The sequence below is a fragment of the Mustela putorius genome, unplaced genomic scaffold, assembly GCF_011764305.1.
Source record: "Mustela putorius furo isolate JIRA1106 unplaced genomic scaffold, ASM1176430v1.1 tig00000127_pilon_pilon_pilon, whole genome shotgun sequence".
Lineage (NCBI taxonomy): Eukaryota > Metazoa > Chordata > Mammalia > Carnivora > Mustelidae > Mustela > Mustela putorius.
Genome location: NW_025421288.1, coordinates 13,012,410 through 13,037,826, shown reverse-complemented (window position 1 = coordinate 13,037,826; position 25,417 = coordinate 13,012,410). Strand labels below are relative to the sequence as shown.

General features: G+C 59.5%; 2 protein-coding genes and 1 long non-coding RNA gene across 4 annotated transcripts in view; 2 read left to right on the top strand and 1 right to left on the bottom strand.

Moving 5' to 3' along the window:
• The window catches only part of LOC101687446, an 11,547-nt gene extending 6,904 nt beyond the window's left edge, over nucleotides 1-4,643 (bottom strand). The window contains exon 1 of the long non-coding RNA XR_006602275.1: nucleotides 4,334-4,643. This is a non-coding gene — a long non-coding RNA (uncharacterized LOC101687446). The remainder of the gene's footprint in view (nucleotides 1-4,333) is intronic.
• On the top strand, nucleotides 4,219-10,882 carry MRGPRF (MAS related GPR family member F). 2 transcript variants are annotated; one of them, XM_013060027.2, is made up of 4 exons: nucleotides 4,219-4,354; nucleotides 5,602-5,732; nucleotides 6,094-6,207; nucleotides 9,064-10,882. In XM_013060027.2, the coding sequence occupies exons 2-4, from the start codon at nucleotides 5,727-5,729 to the stop codon at nucleotides 10,045-10,047; spliced, it is 1,104 nt and encodes a 367-aa protein (XP_012915481.1). In that variant the 5' UTR covers nucleotides 4,219-4,354; nucleotides 5,602-5,726; the 3' UTR covers nucleotides 10,048-10,882. The 2 variants fall into 2 exon arrangements, with proteins under 2 accessions (XP_012915481.1, XP_012915478.1); XM_013060024.2 differs by lacking the exons at nucleotides 4,219-4,354; nucleotides 5,602-5,732 and adding an exon at nucleotides 5,829-5,961.
• MRGPRD (MAS related GPR family member D) lies at nucleotides 6,099-25,417 on the top strand. The gene is made up of 2 exons (XM_013060029.2): nucleotides 6,099-6,207; nucleotides 23,171-25,417. Exon 2 carries the CDS (start codon nucleotides 23,172-23,174, stop codon nucleotides 24,114-24,116), a length of 945 nt encoding a protein of 314 aa, XP_012915483.1. The 5' UTR covers nucleotides 6,099-6,207; nucleotide 23,171; the 3' UTR covers nucleotides 24,117-25,417.

The following is a 25,417-nucleotide window of genomic DNA, read 5'->3' as shown; positions in this document are numbered from 1 at the left end:
CTATGAAATGTCCAAAACAGGCAAATCCCCGGAGACAGACAGTAGATGCCTGGTCACCAGGGACTGGGGAGGGGGATGTGGAGTGACTGCTCATGGGTACCACGTTTCTTTTGAGGGTGACAGATTGTTCCCGAAGGAGCCTGTGGTGATGGCTACACAACTTTGTGAAGGTACTAAAACCACTGTGTGCTTTAGAGAAGTGAACTGTTTGGTATGTGAAATGTACCTCAGTAGCCCTCTGTGAAAAAAGAACCAGCCTCAAGAGCTGGAATGAAGGGTGACCAGAGCAAGGTATCAAGGTATCAACTGGTCACTGGTCCCTGTCCCCCCCCCCAACTCCATGGGACAACTGAGGGAACTGAGGCCCAGTTTCCTCGGTTCATCAGAAGCGAAGCCAGGACGAGATCCTGGGGCTCTGGATCGTTCCTCCTCAATCCCCACACCTCCCCGCCCAGTACCGGGCCTGCAGAGGCAGAACCGGGCCCTGGCTCAGGCTCTGCAGTGGGAACGCGGGGGCCCGAGGGGGACACAGAGCTGCTCCCTGCGTCCGTTTCCTCACTTCCACAGCCCGGGCACCTTGCCAGCAGGGATCACGATCTGTCTCATTCATCAGTGGATTCCCTGAGCATAGCACAGGGCCTGGCACTCAGTCGGTGTTCAGGACGTGCATGCTGAATGAATCTGTAAAACAGGGGATGCCGTGAGGACTGAATGATGGAACTAAGGCAGGCCCTGGCTCACAGGATGCAGGAGGGGGCAGCTGGGGTTGTCAGTCAGCCCTGCACCTGTCCTCCAAGCACATGGCACAAATGGCAGCAGAAAAGTGAAGTCATCACAAGGAGGGCCACGTCCTGGGCCCGGAGGGGCTATTCACAGCTGCCTGGCAGCTGGGGTCTCATCTACCCCAACTCACCTGTGCCGCATGCCTCCCTACCCCAGGGCCTTTGCTCGTGCCATTTTCTCTGCTAGGGATGCCTCCCTTCCAGTTCTCACCGGAGTCATCCCTGCCCGACATTCCCATGGGCTCCATCATCTGCTCCTCAAAGAAATCATCCTGATCTACTTGGCCCCCTGTCCAGGTGTGCTTTTACACCTGTTTGCGCCATCTGACTCTGAGCCGCCCTGCCTGACTTCTATTCCCTGAGGGCACAGACTGTCAGGTTCATCGGCCTGGGCCCCAGTGCCTGGCACTTAGCATATGCTCAGTAAATATCTGCTGTGGTAGAATATTCCGTTGGGGGCTGGGCAACCTCGTGGGGTCGGAGGGACCACGGGAGGAGCCACAGGCTGTTCCACACCCCACCCTTCATCCAGGAGCAGCTGGGCAATGGTAGACCCCAGATGGGCGCTGTCGTGAGCTAGCTCTGCCAGAACCCGCCTCCTGCCCCTAGGGACCCCAGCGGAGGAGGGTCCTGGCCTGCACCCCCGGGAGGGGGCGTAGGGTAGGGTGTGGCGGGCCCCGTGGCAGGGGACCATTAAAAATAAAGTTCCTCTCTACTAGGAGGAGGGCAGGGTAGGAGCAGCTCAGAGCGTGAGGACAGGATGTGAGAGAGCAGGGACCATGGCTGTGTGACCTCAGCATGGTCCTCCACTTTGTGGTGGGAGGGTGGGCATGAACGGGTGAGTGCCGCCAGGCCCACACACAGAGCCTGAGGCCACGGGTTCCGCGCCAGCCCAGCTGGGGGCCCTCTCACTGTCCCTGCAGGAGCCCGGCCTCCAGACCTGTCCCCCTCGCCCTGACATGCTGCTCCACGTGGGGACAGCAGCTGGGGACACTGGGTGGCGAGAGGACCCCAGCAAACTCAGCCCAAGGATGGCATTCCCATTTACAAGCACCTCTCCTTAGTTTTAAAAGAAACAAATTTCCAGACCAAATAAGGCGTGGACCTCAGAGCTGCTGCCTTCACACGATTCCTTTTAAGTGTCCAAAAGCAATTACACTTGGAACTTGCCTGGATTCGGCCTCCCCCGGCCTCCCCCACCCCCACCTCCCCACGTAAACAAGCAGCCCAGCTGGGCCCCAGCTGGCCTGCCCCAAGAGGAGGGGAGGGTCACCACAGCTCCCTGCCCAGGCTCCCTCTCGGCCAGGCGGCCAGGCGTGGCCAAGAGCTTCAGCGTCCTAGAGCCCTCCCCTCCCGCTTGCCTTAAAGGCCCCAGAGGACCAGCCGCACCCTGCGGGGAACAAACGCACTCTGCGGTGGCACTTGGGCAGGGACATCGGGTTCCTCCAGGGGCCGGAGGCCTGGAGCTCCCAGGGCAGGTGCAAGGGAAGCTCTATTTCTGGGTCCTCTTCCAGATGCCCACCCCACCCCAAGCTGGGCACCATTTGCTCCCACAGGGAAAGCACTGCGGGGAATTCCCTTGGGCTCCAGGGGGCATGAGAAAGTTGGTATAGGGCAAGGGGCGGGGGCCTTCCCTAGGAAGCCACTCTGCACCACCCCCGACCTCGCAGCCACCCCTGAGACTCCTGCATCGCCCCCTCAAGCTTTGGCTCACTGCCCCAGGACCCTGAGAAGGCTCAAAGGGTGGGGGCAAGCCTGACTCATCCCCCGCGGAGCAGGCAAGCACAGCCCGCCACCCGCACCGCCCCCCCATCCCCAGGCAAGCGCTGTGATTTTCCGCTTGCGCCATCTGATTGCTATTAGGGCCAGGGAAAGGGGGTTCCCAGTTCCATACACCAGCAGGGGGCCCTAGGCAGATTCCAGGTGGGAAGGGGGATGGGGTGGCCCCTGGGTGGCTCCACTGTCCTGCTGCTCAGCCTACCTCTCAAAAGTGCCTGCAACTCTCTCTCCAGGGAGCCCTCGCCTCACTACCTCCTGGCTCCTCTGTATCAGGCCCTGAATAGGAGGCGACTTGCCCCTCCTGGGGCTGCATGCCCCGAAATGCCCAGCGGGAGCAGAAGGAAGGAACCAAGCAAGTGCCCAGCCCTGTGCTTTCTCCGGGGCAGCCCCGAGGAGCTGCGGGACCGAGGGAGAGGAACAGCTGGACTCCGGCAGCAGTGCTCCTGCCAACATGACGTCACCAGGCAGGGAGATGAGTTCCCAGTGAGGCTGGGGGGGGCGGGGGGGCTCCTGAGCGGGGCATTCCTTCCCGAAGCTTCATCCCAGCCCTGGCTCAGCCCCTCCTCCTCCCCTTCCCCCTCCCTCCAGGCCTGGAATTGGGTTTGGGGCGGGTTCTGCTCCCCAAGCCATCTCCTCCGCAGGCAGGCAGGCAAGGGCTGTCCTCGACTCTGAGCTTGCCTTTTCCGAGGCTCCAGGCCGTGCTCGGAGCTGGCCTGCTGCCCCGGGGATCCGCGGCCAGGGGCGAGTGTCGTGCTCCGCGAAGGAAAGACCTCAGAAGGTCAGGACAGTTGCAGGTAGCTGTGCCGGGGGCGGGCGGGCCGCGGCCCAGGGGAGGGCTTTCTGGCTACCAGGGCTGCAGGGCGAAGGCCAGGCGGGGAGGGAGAACGAGGTGGGTGCTGTCAGGGCACTCGGCCCCCAGACATCACGTGGCTGCGAGTAGGAACCCTGAGGCTCCAGAGATGACTCGGGCACACTCCCGTGGCTCTGAGAGTCCCTGTCCTGGCGGCAGTGCCCGACCCCCACACCCTCCTCTACTTCCAACTCCTGCTCTGTCCTCCTGACTGGGGGTGGGGGGGTCCCGCTCTGTCCCCAGCCCCACCCACGCCAGCCATCCAAGTCTGCTTTCTGGAAGGGCGGGAAGGAACACCCAGCCGGCCGCGTCCCAAGCGCAGAGAGAGGGCTCTCCCATGCCCGCCAGCGAGCTCGCTGCACGGCCGCCCTTCAGAAGGCGGAGCAGCTGCATCCCATCCTCCCAGGAGACAGCCCCCGGTGTCCCCAGATTAGCCTCCTCCAGCTGAGCCGTGAGCAGGGGACCCCAGCCTCCCTGTGGTGGGGCGCAGCCGGCGACAGCTGGGAACAGAGGGGCTGGGAAGAAGGGTTGGGGGCTTGCAGTCTGGCTATGCCCACCTGGGCCTTCCGGAGGACAGCCTCACCTGTCCCCGGCAAGTGTGGGGGCGGGTTGGGGGAGGTGGGCTGAAAGAGGAGGTGGACAGGTGGCCAGAGCCCTCGGAGGCCTGGCGCTTGGGAGGGAGGGTCAGAAGTGCACGGAGCCGGCAGCTTTTGTCCTCTGCTTTAGCAGAAGCCGGATCCCAGCCCGAGGAGCGCACACACTCACCCGTGCTCACACACGTGCCACACAAACGTCGCACACGTATCTTCTCAAAGCCCTTCTGGGCTCCCTTGGCTTCTAGATCTCTGTAGGGGGCACGAGCCCTTCGGACTGCCCCAGGCAAGGCAGGAGAAAAGCTCAGAGACACAATAGGGACACCTACCTATGGAAGCGACCCGCAGAGGTGAGCTGGGGGCCCTTACTTCGTGCCTGGCCCCAGCCGGCCACCCTTGGGGGTCATCTGGGTATCGGCGGGGGGTCCACCTGGCTGAGGAGAAACGACGAGGCTGGCGGCCGGACATGCGCGACGGCCCAGGCCCGGGGGGGGCATCCAACCAGGAGGACCGCCAGGGGGACTGGGAGCACTGTGAGCGGGGGGCACAGGGGACCAGCAAGGCCGGGGGCGAAGCCGGTAGCCCGCAGGCAGGCAGAGCTTGGGCAAGCCCCAGCGCGCAGGGAAGGCCCGTCCGAGGCGGCTGGGCCAGTGGCCCGGCTGGAGGGGGTGTGGGCTCTAGATGCGCACTCAGTGGCCCGCACTGGACACGCCCACGTCCTCTGGAGTACAAGGGCTCCCGCCCCGCTGTCACCGCATGCCGCGCTGTGACCCACACGCCAGGCACACGCACACCTGCCCACACCACGGGGCACATGGCCGCGCTGTCCGAGAGAGGGGTCGCAGGCCACCATTGGCCACCCTTCCCCGCCCGACGACAGGAGCGCCTGCCTGGGTCCCACGCTGGCTCAGGGAGCGGAGGGACACGTGCCACGGCGGGCCGGGAAGAACTTCTGGGGGATGCTGGCCGAGGAGCCCAGCGTTCCCTCTGGAGAGGAGGGCATGGCCAGTGGCCTACAGCTTGGCCTCAGCTTCTCCAACCACACAGTGGGACAGCTCCGTGCTTGTCTGCTGGGGCAGGGCTCAAATTGGGGAGCGGGAGTCCATTCAAAGGGGACCTGGGGCACATGGAGCCAGAAGCTCTGCCTGGCCAGGATGGAGCTATCTCCGTCAGGTGGGGATGCCCCCCTCATGGCTGTCACCCCTCCCAGGCCTCCTGACCTGGGGCCGCCGCTTAGTATGCTGCCCTTCCTCCGGCCTGGGGCCAGGGCTGCTTCGGGGCTCTCCTGGCCAACTCCCTCCACCTGTTCTTCCTCTGCAGCCCCTCGGGGCTCAACGATACGCAAATCTCCCGGGCTACAGTGGGCACAGGTGTTACCGAGGGGACCCCTGGGCAGGTGGCCACACCTCCCTGAGCCTCGGAGGCCCCGTCATAGGGGAACGATGATCCCTGCTTCCTAGCCAGTAACAAGGACCGCAGGGGGCAATAGCCACTGGCTGGCTGGCGTGGTGTCCAGCTTCTGGCTGAGAGTCGCTGTCCCAGGGGTGATGGTGGGGTCAGTGATGCTGACGGCTGACCAGGCTGTCCTGCCTTGCAGTCACCTACTGTGGGAAGACCCTGCACCGTAGCGCGTTACAAACACGGGGCCTGACCCTACGGCTGGGACTGCCTGCCGGGAAGCCCTGAGCCCCCGTGGGCTGGCACAAAGGACGTGCAAGGCCAATGCGCGTGAGCATAACTGCCCAAAAGCCACCTGGCTTCAGAAATCACACAGACCAAGCAAGAAGGGGTGAGGCCAGAGGCTTCTCCCCCAGCAAGCAGCAGTAAGCATCTTGGCCGTGACAAAGACGTGAACGAGGAGCCTGGGCAGGAGGGGGCAGTGTGTACAGACATGACCCACCCTGGACCCCGCAGGACCACCCTGTGCCCACGTAGAGCCCACCTCTCAGGCAGCCAGGTGCCTGCTTGCTGGCCTGTCCTCTAAGGAGACAGCTGTGGGGGCTGGGGCAGGGGCGCTGGAAGGTGGAGGGGCCTTCTAGGCGGGTGGGGAACACCGCTGCCCTGACGCCACCCCTTCTGCCTTTGCCAGGAGAAGTGTGCGGGCCAGCGCACAGAGAGCAGAGCCGTGAGAAGTCTGGACTCGCCAGGCCTGGAGATGGTGGGGAACTGTTCCTGGGAGGCCCATCCGGGCAGCCGGAGTAAGGCAAGTGCTGCTGGGCAGCAGAGGGGGCTCCAGGCACGGTGGGGCAGGGTGGGGTGGCAGAGGAGGGGTGGGGTGGCAGAGGCGGGCTCAGCCCAGCGTCCCCTCCCCCTGCACTCTGCCACGCAGACCAATCCTCTGTCTCAGGACACACTGGTGGGCAGGAGACCCTCTGGGCGATGTGCCCCAGCCCTGCTCCCAGGGCCCCCCGGTCGCCAGCATCCCCAGCAGCCTCAAATCCCTTCGCCGTGCATACCCTGTGTGAGCCGTTTCTCCCTCGAGCAGCCTTGTTCCGTCTCTTCCCTGAAGAGATGGGGGTCAGCTATATCCCAGGGCCAGGCCCTGCCAGGAGACCCGGAGGAGCGGGCTCCAAGGCGTCCCTGAAGCCATGGGCCCCACAGAGCATCACAGGCGCTGGGCCACCCTGCCCAAGCTGCTGAAGGCCAGGGTCTGGTAGTCATGGTTTACGTTTCGGCACCGGCTGTGGCCAAGACCCCAACAAGGCATCAAGCCAACCCACCCCTTCTGCCCTTGCCAGCCCCCTACTTCTCTGAGCTCCTGGAAAACTCCGGAGCCCCCTTCTCAATCCTGGGCAAAGCTCGCTCCACATTGGAAGGCCCTTCTGAGTTCATCCGGTACAACTTCCTCCACATCAGAGAAAACGGAGGCTCACGACAGCACGGTACCTCGACTGGGATGAGCCCAGAGGTCGGAACAAAGCCTGGACTCTTGCCCAGGGCCTGTGGCCCTCGGTCTTCTCCCTTGGTGACCACTGTAGAGCAGCAGCCACGGGAGGAAGAGACGGGACCGGCTGGGGAGAAGTCTCCAGAAATCCCCAGAGAAAAGGCAGAGCCCAGGGAGGGGAGCCGGGCTGAGAAGAGGCATTTTCCAAGGCCGCATGTGGCTGGGGTGGTAGCTACACGCCCAGTGACTCACCAGCCCTCCCGCTCTGACTCCGGGGAGGGGAGGGAACTGCAGACTTTTTCCAGCCTGTGAGGAGCTCTGAGAGATCCCTCGGCATGGGCTTGTCTGGGCACTGGGTCTTGGGGACCACTGCTCCGCGGCCCAAAGTGGTCAAAGCCACCAAGAGGAAAGGCTGAGCAAAGAGCGAGCTAAGGGGTTTGGAGGCTGACGGACAGAGATGCTGAGCCAACAAGCGCGCCTGGTATAGAAGACCCCCTTCGCGTGCTTGCCTGGACCTCACAGTCTCCCCGAAGTCTCGCCAACACCTCCAGTCTCTGCTTGCAGACTCCCTTGACAGAACCCCCTCCCCCCGTTATGGGGTACCTGGCAAAGCTGAGGACCATCTGGAAGGCGGTGGAATGTTCCAGCCTCAAAAACCTTTCCGTTTGTTTCCTCTTGGGGAAAGTCCTGAGCAATGGGAACCGATAGCCCGCCTGACTGGGGGGGGGGGGGGTCTGCCGGGGACTAGGGTGGGGGTGTCAGGCCCAGGCTCTGTGGGAGGGAGTGCTGGATGGACTAGTGACGTCTGCCCGGCCGAAGGAGGGGAGTGCTCTCCTGTGCTCTGCGCAGCCCTGTCGCTTGGAATGGGAGCTCAAAGTGACAGCCTGAGAAGGAATCCAGCTTGTGGATGTGTGATGTTTGGCCCACACGATGTTTTTAAATGCGAACATTTAAAGATCAGGGGAGTTCACATCACGATGTAGGGTTTCCTGGCTTCTCTGGGGAGGGGGGAAGGATGACGGACGGGCCACTCAGCCCACGGTCCCGTGTCCGCTGCCCCCTCCCGCCCCCCAGCACCCACCAGCTGGACAGAGCAGCTGCCACTGTGCTCGGGACAGGTGCTGCTGTGTGCACGCCCCCCAAACCAGTGTCTTGCTCCGGGCCCGGGTTCACGCATTCATCCCCGGCCCAGACCCTGCAGGCAAGATAGCCCGTGCCCTCGGTCGGCCAGACTGTTCGAGCATCAGAATGCCTCCCCAGAGCACCACAAGTCTCCACCTCCCGGAGGGGGGGGCTGGGCCACACCCAGATCCCTCACGATCCAGACACCCAGGGTCACCCCAGCCCTGCAGGGGTCACTTCTACATCCCTCTGTCTCTCTGATCCCGCGACAGGGCAGGCTCCCACTCCAGTGAGGGCCAGGGTCCACCTTTTCAATTATTTTATTCTACTTTTTTGAAATAAATATTTTCACATTTTGGTGTGAAAACTGGCAAATGCACAGAAAATTTGCACGGACAGTGCAGTGCAGACGTGTGTGTCCTTCAGCAGCAGGTGGCCTTTGGCGCCTGTGTTTTCTCTCGATGCCTCCCAAGACAGACTCTTTCCCAGAACTGTTGGAAAGTAAATTGCAGACATCAAGCCCCCTTTTACCCCGAATAGCCTGGGGCCTCTGAGAACAAGGAGCTTCCCGTACAGGGCCACAGGGCATCTTCCGACTCAGAAAATCTAACGCTGGTGCAGCACGAGGATACCCGGCGCAGGCGAGCGTTTCCCCGTCACCCCGCTAGCAGCCTTCACAGTGACCCGTAGGGCCGCTCTGAAATCTAGGTGTCGTATCTACTGGCCATGGCTCACCACGGTCCCTCAACCTGGAAAGGTTCTTCCGTGGTTCGTATCTTTCGTGACACAGACACCTCTGGACGAGTCTCTTCCCACAGGTGGGCCGTCCCGGGCCTCTATTCTGTCTGACGGTCTCTGCTCTGGCTCCTACAGGCCGCGAGCTGCAGACTTGGGGACACAGAGCAGGGGCACTAGGTGGGAGCAGGGCTGTCTTCTGCTCTAGTTCCAGCCAGTTCGTTGGCTTCACCCCCGTGATCAGCTGGGACACAGGTGCAGGTCTGGGGGCGGGGCCCGGCCCGCATCACAGGTGTCTCCCCCTCTGCACCCGCCCAGATGTGTCCTGACATGAGTGAGGCCCCCGAGCTCTACAGCCGCGGCTTCCTGACCATCAAGCAGATCACCATGCTGCCGCCGCCCGCCATCATGAACTACATCTTCCTGCTCCTCTGTCTGTGCGGCCTGGTGGGCAACGGGCTGGTCCTCTGGTTTTTCGGCTTCTCCATCAAGCGGAGCCCCTTCTCCGTGTACTTCCTGCACCTGGCCGGCGCCGATGTCAGCTACCTCTTCAGCAAGGCTGTGTTTTCCATCCTGAACACGGGCGGCTTCCTGGGCACATTCGCCGACTACGTCCGCGCCGTGACCAGGGTCGTGGGGCTCTGCACGTTCGTGGCCGGCGTGAGCCTCCTGCCCGCCGTGAGCTCGGAGCGCTGCCTGTCCGTCGTCTTCCCCGTCTGGTACTGGCGCCGCCGGCCCAAGCGCCTGTCGGCCGTGGTGTGCGCCCTGCTCTGGACCCTGTCGCTTCTGGTCACCGGCGTCCACCACTACTGCTGCGTGTTCCTGGCCTCACGGGGCTCCGGCAGCGCCTGTGGGCGCATGGACACCTTCCTGGGCATCCTGCTGTTCCTCGTCTTCTGCCCGCTCATGGTGCTGCCCTGTCTGCTGCTCATCCTGCACGTGGAATGCCGGGCCCGGCGACGCCAGCGCTCTGCCAAGCTCAACCACGTCATCCTGGCCATGGTGTCCGTGTTTCTCGTGTCCTCCATCTACCTGGGGATCGACTGGTTCCTCTTCTGGGTCTTCCAGATCCCGGCCCCCTTCCCTGAGTACGTCACCGACCTCTGCATCTGCATCCACAGCAGCGCCAAGCCCGTCGTCTACTTCCTGGCGGGGAGGGACAAGTCCCAGCGGCTGTGGGAGCCTCTCCGGGTGGTCTTCCAGCGGGCCCTGCGGGACGGCGCCGAGCTGGGGGAAGCCGGGGGCGGCACGCCCAACACAGTCACCATGGAGATGCAGTGCCCCACCGGGAACGCGTCCTGAGAGGCAGGTGCCAGCTGGGCGGCAGGGGCCGTAGCCTCCGGAGATCCTCTGCTGCCGAGACAGGAGCTGGGCCGCGGCCACAGGGCCCAGGTGCAAGGCGGAAGGTCTGCTCTGGCTCCTCGTGCCTCCTTCTCCGTGGGCTGGAGGCTCTGGGGTGGCTGGCCGGGAGACCGAGCAGCCACCTACATGCAGGCCCTCTGGCCGGGCCAAGCTTCCCCTGCCATTCTCCTCCGTGGCCAGAAGCTGGTCAGCAAAGGAGGGGACGAGGGGTCAGCCAGCCCCCTCCCCCTCCTACCCCTTTCAATCAGGCCTCCTTGAAAGCAATGTAGCCAGCACCACTGCTCCCCCGCGGGGCTGCAGCTCTGCCCCCGTCAGGGCACCTGTTCGCTCCCTTCCGCCCCCTCAAGGCAGTACTGGCGAGCCAAGCTGAACGGACGGTGCTACCTGGAAGAGAGTTCCGGCTAACCTGCCTTGTAGTTCCGTCCTTCTGCACCCAACATCCCTGCCCTGAATCCTTTGGTGACTTTGATGGGGGAGTTTCCGGTCATGGCAAGCAGCTAGACGAGAAGCGGCCTCGGGCAGCTGGGGCAGGTCACTCTCAGTTCCGACTCCCTGCAGGCCAGCCCCTGGGCAGCCTCCCAGAGCACAGCATGTCCATGCTGCTGTGCACCTGGTTCTCGAACCTTGGCCCACTGTCCAGGAGTCTCTGGGCTCCACTCCTCACCCAGGAGTGGGCCCTGGCTCCACCTCCAAGCACAGGGGCCCTGTGTAGCCAATGCAAATTTTATAGAAGACAATAAATGTATATCAATAAACATTTTATAACGTGCACTGAGCAAGGCTTCCTGCCTTCTGTCCTGTCTGCACCTGCTCCACAGTGAGGCCCCGTCGGTGACGAACAGCCCACCCAGATGGTCGCCTTCCCAAGCTATGCCCCACCCACCCGACCTGCTCTGTCCTCTGGCATTTGTGCTCCTCTCCTGGCTGATCCGTCTACACCTCTGGGGAGCTCCCTCTCCCAAATGGTCCATCTACACCTCTGGAGTGGTCCCTCTCCTGGTAGGGTAACCACCCCTCTGCCTAATGGAGCTTTGGTCAGCTGCCCTGTCCTCTTGGTTAAAGCCTATGCCCTTTCTCACCCATTCAGGGCTCTCTGGTCCCCCTGGAAACAGTTTCCATGTGCTGCTTAATACAGGTCCTGTCGTGGAACACAGCGTGTCCACACAGAGGTCCCCTGGGTACGGCTGCTGCTTCTCCTCCTGCCACCTGTCCAGAATGCCCCTCCCTCTCCCACCCTCTCTGACGCGGGGCTGGGGCTGGCCTCCCTGAACTTGGTACCTACCCAATGCCCAGCAATAGGCTGGAGCCCCTCCCAAGAGACAGCTCAACTAGGGCTGGGTCAGAGGCTCCCTGACTGCCCCCTGCCCACCTCCAGCCAGTCCCCGAAGAGGCCTGTCTTGGGCTCCAGGTGTCCAGCCTGGGACCCCAGCCCCAGGGCAGGGAAGCTCTGGGGGAACCTGCTCATTACATAGGCCCAAGGACAGACCAGGGCAGAGGCACCAGTGGCCCAGGCTGGGGTAAGGCCCCCATCTGCAGAAAGCAGGGAGAGGGCTAGGAGGGAGCTGGCTAACAGAACCACCAGCCGGCCCACCCAGGGTGCGGCGGTACCTCCAGCCTCTCCTGCTGGCCCAGTTGGTGCCTGGCATTCCACCTGCAAACCCTGAACTTGCTCTTCCTTACCCTGGTCAACCCAGAGCAAGGGCTGAAGGACCACCCTGGGGTGGGCTGACCCCCAAATGCATTTCTTGGCAACCAATCCCCAGGTGGTGGACTCGCTCCTCCTGGCCTCTCCAGGCCTCTGCTCCTGTGCTCCCCATTCCAACAAGCCCAGAGGCTCCTCCATCAAGGTCCCTGCTCTGCAGAGAGAGAACCCTGAGTGTCTGGAGGCAGAAGAGCTTCAGAGAGCGGAGCCCGGGGCACCAGCCTCTCCCACTCCCCGCATGGGGTGCACCCGCCCCGGCCTCGCACACTCCCCCCACCTCCTGACCCATCCCTCCAACCCTGAAAGCCAGTCCAAGAATCCCCAAAAAAGCAGAGACACTTCTGACACTTCTGGGGACTCAAAGAAGCCAAGTCAGGTCCTGAGGATACGAATGAGGGGCGGGATCCACTCAATGGGAAAGCTTCCACCAGCAGGCCTCCACTGGAAAGAAATGCCTCCCAGTCCTAAAGACGGACAAGGGAGCCTCTGAGGAGCCACTGTCTTGGGACCCAGTGAATCTGAGTCCCTGGAGGTTCACCTCTTCCTCAGGAGCTCCCACCCTAGGCCTCTGGCCCTGAGTCTAATGCCAGGAGCTACCCCTCGCCACCCGCTGGGAGCAGGAACTGACCTCCTGGCCTGGGCCCAGCTGCAGCAGCTCAGAACCCAGCCCAGTGAGCGGGCGGGCAGCCTCACTCACTGCAGGACCTGGAGATCGGGGAAGGGCTGGAGCCCCACAAGAATACACATCTGGCCGTGCTTAGTGGGCAGCGGGCTGGGAGGGTGGGGGGTGAACCCCAGGATCGGCCCTGCCCAGCGTCTGGACCCTCCTCAGGTGCGGATCCCTACAGTCTTCCCCGAGAGTAAGGCCTCTCCTCCCCCACCCAGTCCCCAGCCACATGGGGATTGCCGGCACATCCTGTCCACCCTGGACAGCCTCCCATCTGAGCTCATGGAGAGGCGGGAGCAGAGGAGAAGGGCTCGTTCCTCCTCCCACCTTGGGCCCAGGGAGCTGGCCGCAGGGGCGGGGCACAGAAGCCTCTGCGGTCCCCCACCAAAGGCAGCTCAGCTGGGACCACCCCAGCCTCCTTCTTTCTGGTGTCTGGGAAAGTCAGGAAGCAGAGGGACCCGAGCATCACAGATCTCCACCATGGAACTCTCTGGAACAAGGGGTCTAACCGCCCTCCCCTGAACACTGCGCAGGAGTCGAATTCAGGGGCTGCATATCGCCATCCCTACGAAGGAACCCGTAGCTGGCCCCACGAGGAACAAACACTGGTCTCCCTGCCACTCCAGTTGTTACTAAGCACAACGTGCTACCACCACCAGATATGCGGGGCGAGGACTGCAGAGCCGCCAGGGTAGGGCTGTGGGGCCCTGCTTTCGGTGCCCCCCCGCCACCGCTGTCTGGACAAGCACACTCCTGGATGATGCACATAAGAAACAGGGCCAAATGTGCAAAGTCAAGAGCATGCCTCAGGGAGACAGAGTACTGCCACCCGGAAGCTGTGGGCCTGGGTTTTCTCACAGATCCAGCACAGGCCTCTGGAGCAGAGGCAAAGTGTCCCTTCTAAGAGAGAGCAGGGTGGCCAGGAAGGAGGGACAAGGAAGAACCAATCCCAGCCTGGGGAGCAGGGCACAGATTGCCATTCGCAGGGGACCTGCTGTGTGCAGTGGGCCCTGGGCTAAAACCTCCACCAGCTCATTTAACCTGCACAGCTGGGCTCCCAGGGACAGGCGGCTCGAACCCAGGGTGGAGCCCCCGTCACTGTCCCACCTCTCTGGTGGCCACGTGCTTGCCCTGGAACCCAGGCCGCTGGCAGTGGCCACCAGCAAAGCACCGGCAGTAGGGGCCCCGGGGATGCCGCACTGACTAGACAGGACAGGCCCATCAAAGTCCAAGGACAACCCAGACCGGCCTTGTTGGAGCCAACAGTCCAGCGCCTGAGACCAAAGGAGGGCGCAACCCAGGCTTGGGCAGCTGGCAGATGAAGCGGGCAGGCAGCAGGCCGGGGACTCGTGCTCGGCACACAGCACAACACACAGCCTGAGAGCTGAGGCCTCTTTGCGTCTTCCTGGCCTGTCTCCGTAAGACCAAACAGAAACGCCTCTCCGGCATCGGCCTTGCTGGCTCCCACCCTGCCGGCTGTGCTTGTGAGATAACCCAGTTTTCTCTTTGGGGCCAGAATTCTGAAGCCTGAGATCCTTTCACATGTGCACGTCTTGGTCTAGAATCCTCTGCCAAGACACCCCGTCTTTTCCAGGAGCCGCGGGATCCATCTAGAAGGTGGGATGAAGGGGTGGGTCCATTAACAGTCACCTCTCCCCGGATGGGAAGCCGCCCAGCCCAAGGAAAGGTGCTCTTACAGACGTGCGTGACCCGACCAGGGAGCTACCAAAACCCGTCGCAGAGATCACCCCGTCCACACGGTCCCTTCAGGGCAACTCGGAATGCGAGCACGGAAGTCGTGTATCTGAGGCCACTGGGGGCTGGAGACAACAGGGCTCCGTTCACAGAACAAAAGTTCATGGAAAAGTCCGCCGCAGTGAGTCAGAATGCCAGCGCTAAGCTTCCTGGCAATTTGGGAGAAGGCTCACCTACTCGGGCAGATTTCGTCCAAAAAAAAAAGAAAAAAAAAAGAAAAGAAAATTCTTGCGGTTGACATTAGGCACAATGAAATGAACTGTTAACGCGGTCGATGATCTCTGACACACGTATGCACACTCGCGACCTCACCAAATCGCTGCGAGGAACGTCTGTGTCCTCGCTCGAAGAACATTTCCATCACACCGCCCCCCCCAAGAATGTCCTAGCGCCCCAGAGTCCCAGGCCCCCACCCCCGCCCCGCACCCCTGTGCTTTAGGCCACTCGAGGTCACACCGGACAGACTGCTCCCGGCCGATCTGCACAGCACGTGATAAGAAACAGAAACGAGTCTGGTCGGCCCGGGGCTGGGGTGCGGAGGGGTGGGTGTCTCGGAAGTCCACCCACTGCCCTACCCGGGAGCTCCATCAGCGGTTTCCAGCAGGCGCCTCCCTCCCGCCGACCATTCCCGGGGCTGCCACCGGAACGTGCGCTCCCCCTACCCAAGACACAGGACCCGGAGTCCGCTCCCGGGGCCCGCCTCCCCAGCCCTGGGCCCAGGCCCCGGGGGCGGTCCGCCCCTCGGCCAGACTCTCGCCCTCCAGGGCCGCGGTCCCGCGGCAGCCACACTCACCATCCCCGGAGGAGCAAGCGCGGATCTCCAGAGTCCCACGCGGGAAGGCGGCGCACCGCGCGCTCCACGCCCGACGGCAGCGGCGCGGCCCGGCTGCGCGGGGCGGGCGCGGCTCAGCCAGGGCGCACCGCAGCCGCCGTCCAAGGCGCTGCCCGTCGCCCGCGTCCCGACGCCCGCGGCCTCGGGTGGCCCGTGGGGTCTGCCGGTCCTCGCCGTGTCACCAGCACGACCCAAGCCGGCGCCTCCTCCGGGTCCCGCGTTCCCCTCGGGTTAGGCTCCTGGGCGGCACGTGACAGAAGCCGCACTGAAGCGCGCAGGCGCACGCACTCAGGCGCACGCGCACGAACTACTCACGCAGGCGCACCAACCCACCCACGCGTACAATCGTCCCCGCGCACGCACGAACTCATGCACGCGCACGCACGGGCCCACACTGGAACCGGGTTGGCTCCTGTCGCTGAGAAGTCGGGGTGCGGTCGCGGGCCGGGAACAGCTGGATCCGGGCCCCTGATTCCAGGGACTCTGTCCCTCACCTGTCACTAGTCGGGAAATGTGAGCCTCTGTACCTGCCAGGCCCAGTTCTAGCCACAGAAGGTGCCAGAACGGGACAGCTCCTGCCAGGAAGCCCGTGTCTTCCTGGGTCACCTGTGTCCCCTCCCCTTCTCAGGCTAGGTGTTACCTCCTCGGGGTAAGACGTCCACCACCCCGGCTCGGCAAGCCCAGAGTAAGAGCCTGGGACGGTCCGAGCTGCTCCTCTGACATGGGGATGCTCTGTGTCCCCTGGGGACACCCATGAGCACAATGGGGCCTCTCTGTCCTCCGTCACCTGTCCATGACGTGGGGCGTTGGTGACACTTCGACATCGGAGCTTCGTGCCTCTCCTCTCTTCACTCACGTGTCTTCCCAAAGCTGAGGCCAGAGGTCTCCCACACCGACCTCTCCTTCACGTCCAGGACCGGGCATGAGGGTGGGCACGACAGCCCCAGGCCCCAGCCACCCGTCAGTCAACGCCTGTAGACCCCAAGAGCAGCCACCATGTCCCGCGGGGCATCGGACCGCCAGGCTACACAGCCGTGAGGTCAGCCTCCATCCGAACCGGGAGGGGGCTCAGTTTTAGAGGACTCGTGAATTCCCAGGCAGGAAAGTGGGTTCAGCCTATGCGGGGAAAGGTCACCAACTGAGGTCAGAATGATTCCCTCTCTCTTGCCTCGAGCGCTGTACTCAAGTTGTTGAGAGAGACCGGAAGGGACTCCATGAATTTCAGTGAGGCCTCGGATGCTCAGAGGGGTCCCCTAAACCACAAAGCTCCCCAGCTAATAGGCGGACAAACTCAGACTTGAAATGGGGCTCTGGAGTCCAGGGTCCAGGCTCCTTCCTTTCCGCCCCTCAGCAAGCAGAGCCCTGGGCAGGTCCATTAGCCAGAGCATCTCTCCATGCAGAGGGCTGTGTCGACCTAATGGCCTCTCCCGGCCCACAAGAGACCCTCTTTCCTGCACAGCGCTATGTTAACGCCGAGATGATAGGGCCTGCTGATGCTCTGAGGCCTCTTTGGCTGTCCCAGATGGCCTTCAGGCAGGGAGACACTGCCAGGATGGCACAGGAAGGACGTGAACACTCCCGCAGCTCCTCACGGCCCCCAGCCTTATTCTCATTTCCCTGAAAGGCATCCCCCAGCCTAGATGGGCAGCCTGAGAGCCCACACCCAGCTAGGTCCATTAGTCCCCAGCCAGCTTGTCTGCAGGCCTCCTGGGTGGGGTGGGTGCCTTCCTGTATTTATGCCTCAAGCTCCCCTTCCAGCATCTCAGAGAGCAGAGTGAAGGCATCCCAGGGACAGGACTCCTGTGAGGCCAGGGTGGGGAGCAGCCAAGGCGAGCTGGGAGAAGCCCTGCAGAGCCGGGAGCAGGGACTGGGCCGGAGCAGCTCGGGGGCATGGAGCCAGTGGAGCTGCTTCCAGGCGTTGGAATTAGACACCAGAGCCCGGTCACCTTTCCCCGAAGGACTGAGCACCAAGTCGGGAGCAGGTAGGAGCCTCACATTTTTACTCTCTGGGTGGAGGAGAGCATGGTGGTGATGGGTGGTGCCTAGCAACAACCCCGGGGCGAGAGTCCCTGTTCAGCCAGACATGGCTGGATGGCCCGGGAGGTGCCTCAACTTCCCCGAGCTGGCATCTTCCAAATAAAACGGACAACAGAAGCCTAGCTCACACCCATATTTAAAGTGGTTCAGATCACCCCCAGGGGGCCAGCCACATGGGGAGCCCCCATCAGTGGTGACAGCCAGGCCAGGACAAAGGAGGGACATACAGGTGTCAGGTGAGCACAACTGAAGAAGACATTCACTTTGTTTTGGGGAAAGCAGCAAGTCATAGGTTTTCATTTCTGTAAAAACGTTATATGGAAATGCACAGAAAAAAAAATCCTTCAAGGGTGTGATCCTACCGTTAACACTGGGAGGCAGCACGAGGGCATAGCAAAACCTACGTCCTCTTGACCCTCAGACCTTTTAAAGGAGACTGTTTTACTATCTCATCTAGGTGACCTTTTAAACGTTTAAAGGACAAGGAGAGATGGACCGTATTAGCTAGAAATGACATTTCCCGAAGGCGTCAGGTGAGGTAGACAGAAATTCAAACAAGGCTTCTGAAGACAGGCATCCTACAGCTAACTCGACAGGCACCGTCTTCTAAACCATCACCTTTCACGTGTGATCACTGAGCACTGGCTACGTGCAGGCCTGGGCCCAGGGCGGGGAGGGCGTGGAGGGGCTCTAGTCCGATGCTGGCCTGCCCGAGGGGCTCACAGGCCCAGTGACAACCCTCGTAGCTCAGAGTCGGAGGGAGTGCGGGGCTCAGGGAAGAGCCCAGCAGAGGGGAGGCAGCGGGGGAGGAGAGTAGGCTCCAGCAACTCGTCTCAGAAGTGCATTGGTCTTACCAGATCACGACCCGCCCTCCGGATCGGATCGTTTCACCTTGAACACCTCGTACAGGCCCACCTCTGAGAGGAGCGCAGCGGCTTGGTGCCTCAACAGATCACTGAGGGGGACACAGTTGGGCCCATAGCTGTCAGGAGGAGGCCCCCTCCCCCCGCCCCCCACACCCCTCCCCTCTTCTTCCTTCTTTCACTGGAAAGGAGGAACCTTCCCGCATGGGGTCCCGCAAGCTTGGTGGGCTCCCCGCTTCTCCCGTCTCTCCTGGGCAGTGCCCAGCTCCCAGGCCGCTTGCCCGCGGTACCGACTCTGCCCCCAGGCGCACTCCCCCCGCCCCCCTGCAGCCGTGACCGTGCCTGCGCCCTCAGGTCTCCCTCTGCTGAGCAGCTCCCGTTTGGGTCCTCCGTCCCTGGTCCCATTTCTCTACCCTCGCCTCCCCCCTGCCCACTACAACACCCCTTCAAAGGGTCACCCGCACCCCTGCCTCCACAGCTGCCTCCTCGGCACATCTGGGGGTCTCTGTTGCCGAGAGCCGCCCCTTTGGAGGGGTCTAGGGAGCCGCCGCGCCTGCAGCACACCCGTCGTCCCTCCACGCGCTCTGTCCCCACTGCCGCTTGGCTACTAAAACTGCTCTCCCAGCAGCTGTCAGCCCCTCTGGAAGTTCCCACCCCGAAAGCTGCATATTCTTGCTTGTCGATGGTCTCCCCTTCGAGCAGCATCCCCGGGAAGGTCTGTAGCCCAGGACCCAGAATAGCCCTGGCCTGGTCCACCCTCTGTCCCCATCAGCGGGGTATCAGGTGACAGCTGAGAAGCAGCCCAGGTGTGCGGAGGGCCCCTGTCCAGGCTTCTGGGACCCTGACCAGAGCAGAGGGTCGGGGGGCACTACATGCACTCAGAGGTGGGGTGGGGCACTGGACTGGGGGGCGTCAGTCGGCCCACAGGGTGACCTAGTGCATCCCGCCCTGCCCGAGGAGCAGGTGCCACCCGCGTCCTCCATCCCTGGGGAGCGGCCCACACATTCCTTACTTAGCGTGGGGCTTCGAGGACACTCCTTCGCTGAGCCTGGCACTGGGCAGGGACCAATCACTAGTGGCTCGGGAGGGCGGTGTGTAAAGGGTTCCGCTGGCTGGGGAGGGGCCAGGGGAGCAGGGTCCCAGCCCCCTGCACAGACAGCAATGGGTCTCTCATAGCAGCCCCTCCAACGAGCCTCTCCCTGCCGCCCTCCAACCTCAGCACCTTCCAGCAGGTCCCTGCCTTCTTATGTACCCCCTGGGGGACAGGGGATAATCCTGTCTATTGTACATTCCCCACCCTGGACCCTGAGTTCTATGAGGACGGCCTTTCTGTGTCCTGGCCACTGCTGTGCATCTATACTGTGTTTCTATGTGTATCTGTACTATCTGTGTGTGCATCTGTGCTCCTGGGTGCGGACATGCATTCCGCGCATGTCCATATGCTATCATCTACCCCGTGGGACACAGAGCACCATGTAGGTACCTGGCACATAGTAGAAGTTTGATCAATGTTACTTAAACATCTGTGGATCCTGCGGGAGGGACTCCTGACTGTGACGACAGACAGGGCACCTATGGAGGCTGTGTGGGTCATGGTCCCACCCTCCCACTGTGGATGCCGAGAAACTGGGGAGAAAACACAATCCCCCTCCTACCCAGCCCTGGAGAGGTAGGAAATCTCTGGGTCCTAGAGCGACGCCGGTGGCCCAGAGAACATCAGATGGGGCTTAGGTGGGGTGGGGATGAGGAAGGGCTGTGGGGCTGGGAAGTCCCTTGGAGCTGGAGCAGAGGGGGCTCCACAAGGCCAAGCCCAGGAGCTCCCTGCTGCTTAGACAAGCAGCTTTCTGCACAGAATGCCCTCAGGAGCCTCCCCCCTGCCTGAGACTGTGGGGGAAGGGTGCATGAGCTGAGTCAGGCACCAATTTCAGGAACTAAAGCCCCAGATTTGCAGCATTCACAGTAACAGAGTCTGAATTTACAAACGTCTGCACGATGCCACATCTCCGACCCATGAACCCCACCACAGACCTGCTCCTGGACCAGTGACACCCTGTGGATACCAACAGAAACCAGGGCCAAATCCTGGTAGCAGATCTCAGCATTGAAAGTGAAGAGGCCTGGGGCGCCTGGATGGCTCAGTCGGTTAAGTATTTGCTTTAGTTTCAGGTCATGATCCCAGGGTCCAGAGACTGAGCTCCCCATCAGGCTCCCTGCTCAGCGGGGAGTCTGGCTCTCCCTTTCCCACTGCCTCTCTGCCTGGCTTGTGCGCTCTTTCCCTCTCTCTCTCCCTCACTCTCATAAATAGATAAAATAAAAAATAAAGTGAAGAAGGCCACCACATAAAAGGTACACTCGACAGGGACGGCATGATCATCTCAGATTTGTCCCCACTTAACAAAGATTCCAAAAGCCGAAGAGAAAATGACAAAACTTATTTGTGGCAGATAAAAATATTCGTAGTGCTATGAAATAATATCTGTAACAAATTTATGGAAATTTAAATTTTACGTATTTTCAGTGGTTTTCGACGTTAAAATATTTAGGCATGAACAACAATGAAGACACTATAAACCAAAATGCATGAAACAGCTAAAGAAATACTTAGGAGTCATCCAGAGCCCAAAATGCCCCTTAGAAAGAGAAATTTTGATAGTTGCCTAGCAGTTCAACACAGGAAGCTGAAAAACAATCACAAGGTAAATCCAAAGAAAGTAAAAGAAGTAAAAGCATCAATTAAAATTGGAACCGGGGGTGCCTGGGTGGCTCAGTGAGTTAAGCGTCTGCCTTCAGTTCAGGTCATGATCCCAGGGACCTGGGATCGAGTCCCACGTTGGGCTCCCTGTTTGCAGAGAGCCTGTTTCTCCCTCTCCTCCCTGTTCATGCTCTCTCATTTTCTCTCAAATAAATAAATAAAATCTTTTTTTAAAACAGAAAACTGGAGGGTGCCTGGGTGGCTCAGTGGGGTGGCTCAGTGGGTTAAAGCCTCTGCCTTCGGCTCGGGTCATGATCCCAGGCTCCTGGGATCGAGCCCGGAATCAGACTCTCTGCTCTGCGGGGAGCCTGCTTCCTCCTCTCTCTCTGCCTGCCTCTCTGCCGACTTGTGATTTCTCTCTGTCAAATAAATAAATAAAATCTTTTAAATAAATAAATAAATAAAACGGAAATCTGGAAACAAAGAAACAATAGAGACGTTTAAGAAAAAGTTCTCGTAAAACTGAGCCTCTAGCAAACTGATTTTTTAAAAAAAGAAGTGAGCACACAAATTTAAAATGGAAGATTGAATTAGGGCTTTAAAAATTATAAGGGAATATTGTGTAGATTATTTACAGTATCTACCAATAAATGTGAAACCATAAGCATGAAGAATTACCCAGAAAAATAACATCGCCTACTCTAACTCAAGAAGAGATTCAAAATCTGATTAAACCTATTATATAGTTGCACTTGTAATTTTCTTTTCACAAAGCCATGCCTGTCTCCTAACAATCACATAAAAATAACCTGACCAGATGGTTTTACCTTCTGCCAAATCTTCAAAGAAAGATAATCCTTACATGCTACAAATTGTTCCAGAAGGTAGAGAAAAAAGGCAATCTCTTCAAGTCATTTTATGCAACCAGTATAATCTCACATCTTTGAAATAAAAAACAGACAAGGATAGTACAAGAGGGGAAAATTATAGGCTAATTTCACTTATGAACATGGGGGGACATTTTCTAAATAAAACCAGGATACCTGAGGGGAAAGGGGAGTGACCAGAGCAAATAGAAATGGTCTATCCTAAAAATGTAACAAGGAGTAAATACCAGAAAACGTACCACTATAGATCCACCACATAAAGAGACAAAGGGAGGAAAAAAAGAAAGGGATTAAGTAGATGCAGAAAAATAATTGTGATCAATTCCATCATTTATGATAAAAACTCTCAGACAACCAGGAAGGGAATTTTCTCACCCTGATCAAAGATAATACCACAAACTCAGAGTAACCATCACATCTGATAGAGAAACTTGAAGTTTAGGGAGAAGATAAGCACACCTGACTGCAACCAGCGCTCAGCAGATGACTAGATGTTCTGGGCTATGCTATAAGACATGAAAAAGAAATTAGAGGGATAAGAAAATCAAACTTGTCAACAGAAAAATGGATAGGTATGGTCCGCTATATTAGGACATTTGCCTGATTAATAAAAACGACAAGAATCAACAGGGTTCCTCCACACCAGCAATGATCAAGAGGAAAATACATCAGAGGCATTTCTGTGTCTAGCCACAAGGGAGGAACTGGTACTGGACCAGCCCTCCCACGGTCAACAACCAGAAAACTGGAGAAAACAGAAGACTCAGCTGTGTTCAGATACTGGACAAGAGGCATCCCCGGAGTGTGAGCTCCAAGAAAAGGGAAATAGAAGAGATGAGCCCTGTGATCACCCCAGCTTTATGCCTGAAGATGCTCTCTGGAAGGGGGAAACCAGCCAGAGCTCAGTGGTCTCCTGGAGGATGAAACATCATGAAAAGGGCACAGAACGAGTACTGAGTGGCTGTCAGCCACACAGCACCAGAGCTCACACCAAACCACTTACATATTTTAAACACACGTGCCCATAAAAGCAGTATGTAGGACAGAGAAGCCAGAACAGAGTTTTGAGGGTCTCATGTGTAAAGGGAACTTGGTAAGTCAAGAGCGAAAAGAAAGCCTTTGATAAAAGTCAATACTTCTTCATGATTAAAAAATAATAATAATAAACTCAAAATGCAAGAGAACCTCTTCACTTGACAAAGGGTGTTTAGAACAACTTGGGGTATGTCACAGCAGGGCTGGCAGAGTTGGCGGGATGGGAACCAGGAAAGCAGGGAATGGGCTAAGCCTCCTGGTTATGTTTCTTTTTTTTTTTTTCTTTTAAAGATTTTATTTATTAATTTGACAGACAGAGATCACAAGTAGGCAGAGAGAGAGGGGGAAGCAGGCTCCCTGCTGAGCAGAGAGCCAGATGTAGGGCTCGATCCCAGGACTCTAGAACCATGACCTGAGCCGAAGGCAGAGGCTTTAACCCACTGAGCCACCCAGGTGCCCCTCTTGGTTATGTTTCTTATAAACAGAACCCAGGAGAAAGCCCTGAAACTGGACAGTTGGGGTGTGGGGCCCCAAGAAGCCCCTTGGGGCTCCAGCAACACAGAACCTCAAGTCGGTCCATATTCTTTCCACAGGATGAACGGGATTATAGCGGACTCCTATGTCCAGAAGCTCTCCCCAAATGACTCCATGATAAACACACCGGACACCGCTCCCGAGGTGCTGAGCATCCTGGCCACGTTCGTCTGCGTGTGCGGCATGATGGGCAATGGCCTGGTGGTCTGGCTGCTGAGCTGCCCGGGGCAGATGACCCCGTTCTGCACGTACATCCTCCACCTGGCCGTGGCTGACTTCCTCTTCCTCCTCTGCACGGCCGTCACCCTCTCTCTCGACCCGACCCTGCCGGCCTATGAGGTGATGGAGAGAGCGAGGTCCTTCGCCTACACCACCAGCCTGACCCTCCTGACGGCCATCAGCGCGCAGCGCTGCCTGTCTGTCCTCTTTCCCATCTGGTACAAGTGTCGCCGCCCCCGGCACCTGTCAGCCGTGGCGTGTGCCCTGCTCTGGCTGCTGTCCCTCCTGATGAACGTGCTGGTCTCACTCTTCTGCAGGGAGTTCTGGGCCAGCCTAAGGCAGTGTTACACGGTGGACTCCGTCTTCAGTTTCCTCATCATGGGGATCTTCACCCCAGTGATGACCCTGTCCAGCGTGACCCTCTTCGTGCGGGTGCGGAGGAGCTCACAGGAGTGGGGGCGGCCGCAGCCCACACGGCTGTACGTGGTCATCCTGGCCTCTGTCACGATGTTCCTCATCTGCGCCCTGCCTCTCGGCATCAGCTGGTTCTTCCTCTATTGGCTGGACCTGCCCCAGAATCAGAAGACTCTTTTCCACCACATGGCATGCCTCTCCTCGGCCCTGAGCAGCAGTGCCAATCCTGTCATCTACTTCGTGGTGGGCAGCCAGGGACACTGCTGCTTGCGGGAGTCCCCAGGGGCCATACTCCGCAGGGTGCTGAGGGAGGAGCCTGACAGGGAGGGGAGGGAGACACCCCCCACGGGCACCAACGAGCTGGGGGCCTGAGAGCCTGGGCGCCCCGGGGATCTGCATGCCTTCCCTGCCCAGTGTCTGTCTGGCCTGCTGTTAACAGCCCCAGAGCCTTGCCCCTTGCCCTGTTGGGGTCTCTTTCTTCTAGGCCAAAGCCCCCCATGCCTTGATGTGGTCTGGCTCTCACAATGGGACTCAGCTGGGAAGACAAAATGCAATTTCTCCTGGGTGTCACAGGGCTCTCCTTCGCTGAGGCCTGGCCTGTGGAGCCTGATTGTCCCCCAGGCTCTGTGGGTGGGTAGCCTGCTTCCATGTGAATGCAGAAGCACATTCTCCAAGCCTCCTGCTCCCCTCCAAGGACATCTTTGTGCAGGAGGCAGGGTGTGGGTCCTGTGACTTTCTGGCCTGATGCTGGTCCTTGGGCACATGCTGGTGGCACCAGCTGACCGCCAGGGGGATGCCCATGGTCTGCCTTCCACCAGGGGTCCTGCTGACCCCTTCCATGACTGCAGTCCTTGGCCAGCCATGTCCACCACTGACCAAACCCACTGGCCGTAAGCCTCGTCCTCCACCTGGCCCAGGACAGCGCTTGACCCCTGACCTTTGCCTTCGGCTTGCTGTGCAGCACCACACCTGGCAACCACGGCAGGTCTGTTTGCTTTGCTCCAGGAGGCTGCCCTGGAACCAGGAGAGCCCCTGCTGACCCCCTGGAGATGCACAACAGATCTTGATGGGACTGTGCCCAGGAGGCAGGGGCAAAAAAAACTGGATAGGGGTCTTCCCAGAGTTGTTACTAGTCCTAAAAATGTGTAGGATGTTAGTGACATTACAAGAATGGGTTGTGACGGGTGCTGGGTGGCTCAGTCAGCTAAGCGTCTGCTTTCAGCTCAGGTCATGATCCCGGGGTCCTGGGATCGAGCCCCGTGTCAGGCTCCCTGCTCCGCGGGGAGTCTCCTCCTCCCTCTGCCTCGGCCCCTCCTCCCTGTCCATTGCTCACGCTCTCTTTCTTGCTCTCTCTCAATTAAATAAGTAAAATATTTGGAAAAAAAAAAAAAAAGAGTGGGTTGTAAAGCTAAGTAGTATCTTTAAACTATTTATAATACAACACAATTTTTGATCAACCATGCTAAGAAAAAAGATTATATTAATTCTCAGTTCCCTTTATGGAAGAAATTCAAAACTGTTACCTATGAAAAAATGTCAAAGAGTGCGCAGCAAGAATGGTAGAAAAAATATTGCAGATGTTTTCCTGTATTTTGCATTATTTGTGGTATTTGTCACTTATAAAAATCTACAGTTTGCTATGATTTCTTGTCCTGTTCTAAATAAATGGTCAT

What these genes read in the sequence shown, in the direction of transcription:
- MRGPRF (XM_013060024.2), top strand. Translation starts at nt 5,896, where the DNA reads ATGACCCACCCTGGACCCCGCAGGACCACCCTGTGCCCACGTAGAGCC. An exon ending in CCCACCTCTCAGGCAGCCAG is followed by an intron (nt 5,962 to 6,093) that starts GTGCCTGCTTGC and finishes TGCCTTTGCCAG; the next exon opens with GAGAAGTGTGCGGGCCAGCG. An exon ending in ATCCGGGCAGCCGGAGTAAG is followed by an intron (nt 6,208 to 9,063) that starts GCAAGTGCTGCT and finishes GCACCCGCCCAG; the next exon opens with ATGTGTCCTGACATGAGTGA.
- MRGPRD (XM_013060029.2), top strand. Translation starts at nt 23,172, where the DNA reads ATGAACGGGATTATAGCGGACTCCTATGTCCAGAAGCTCTCCCCAAAT.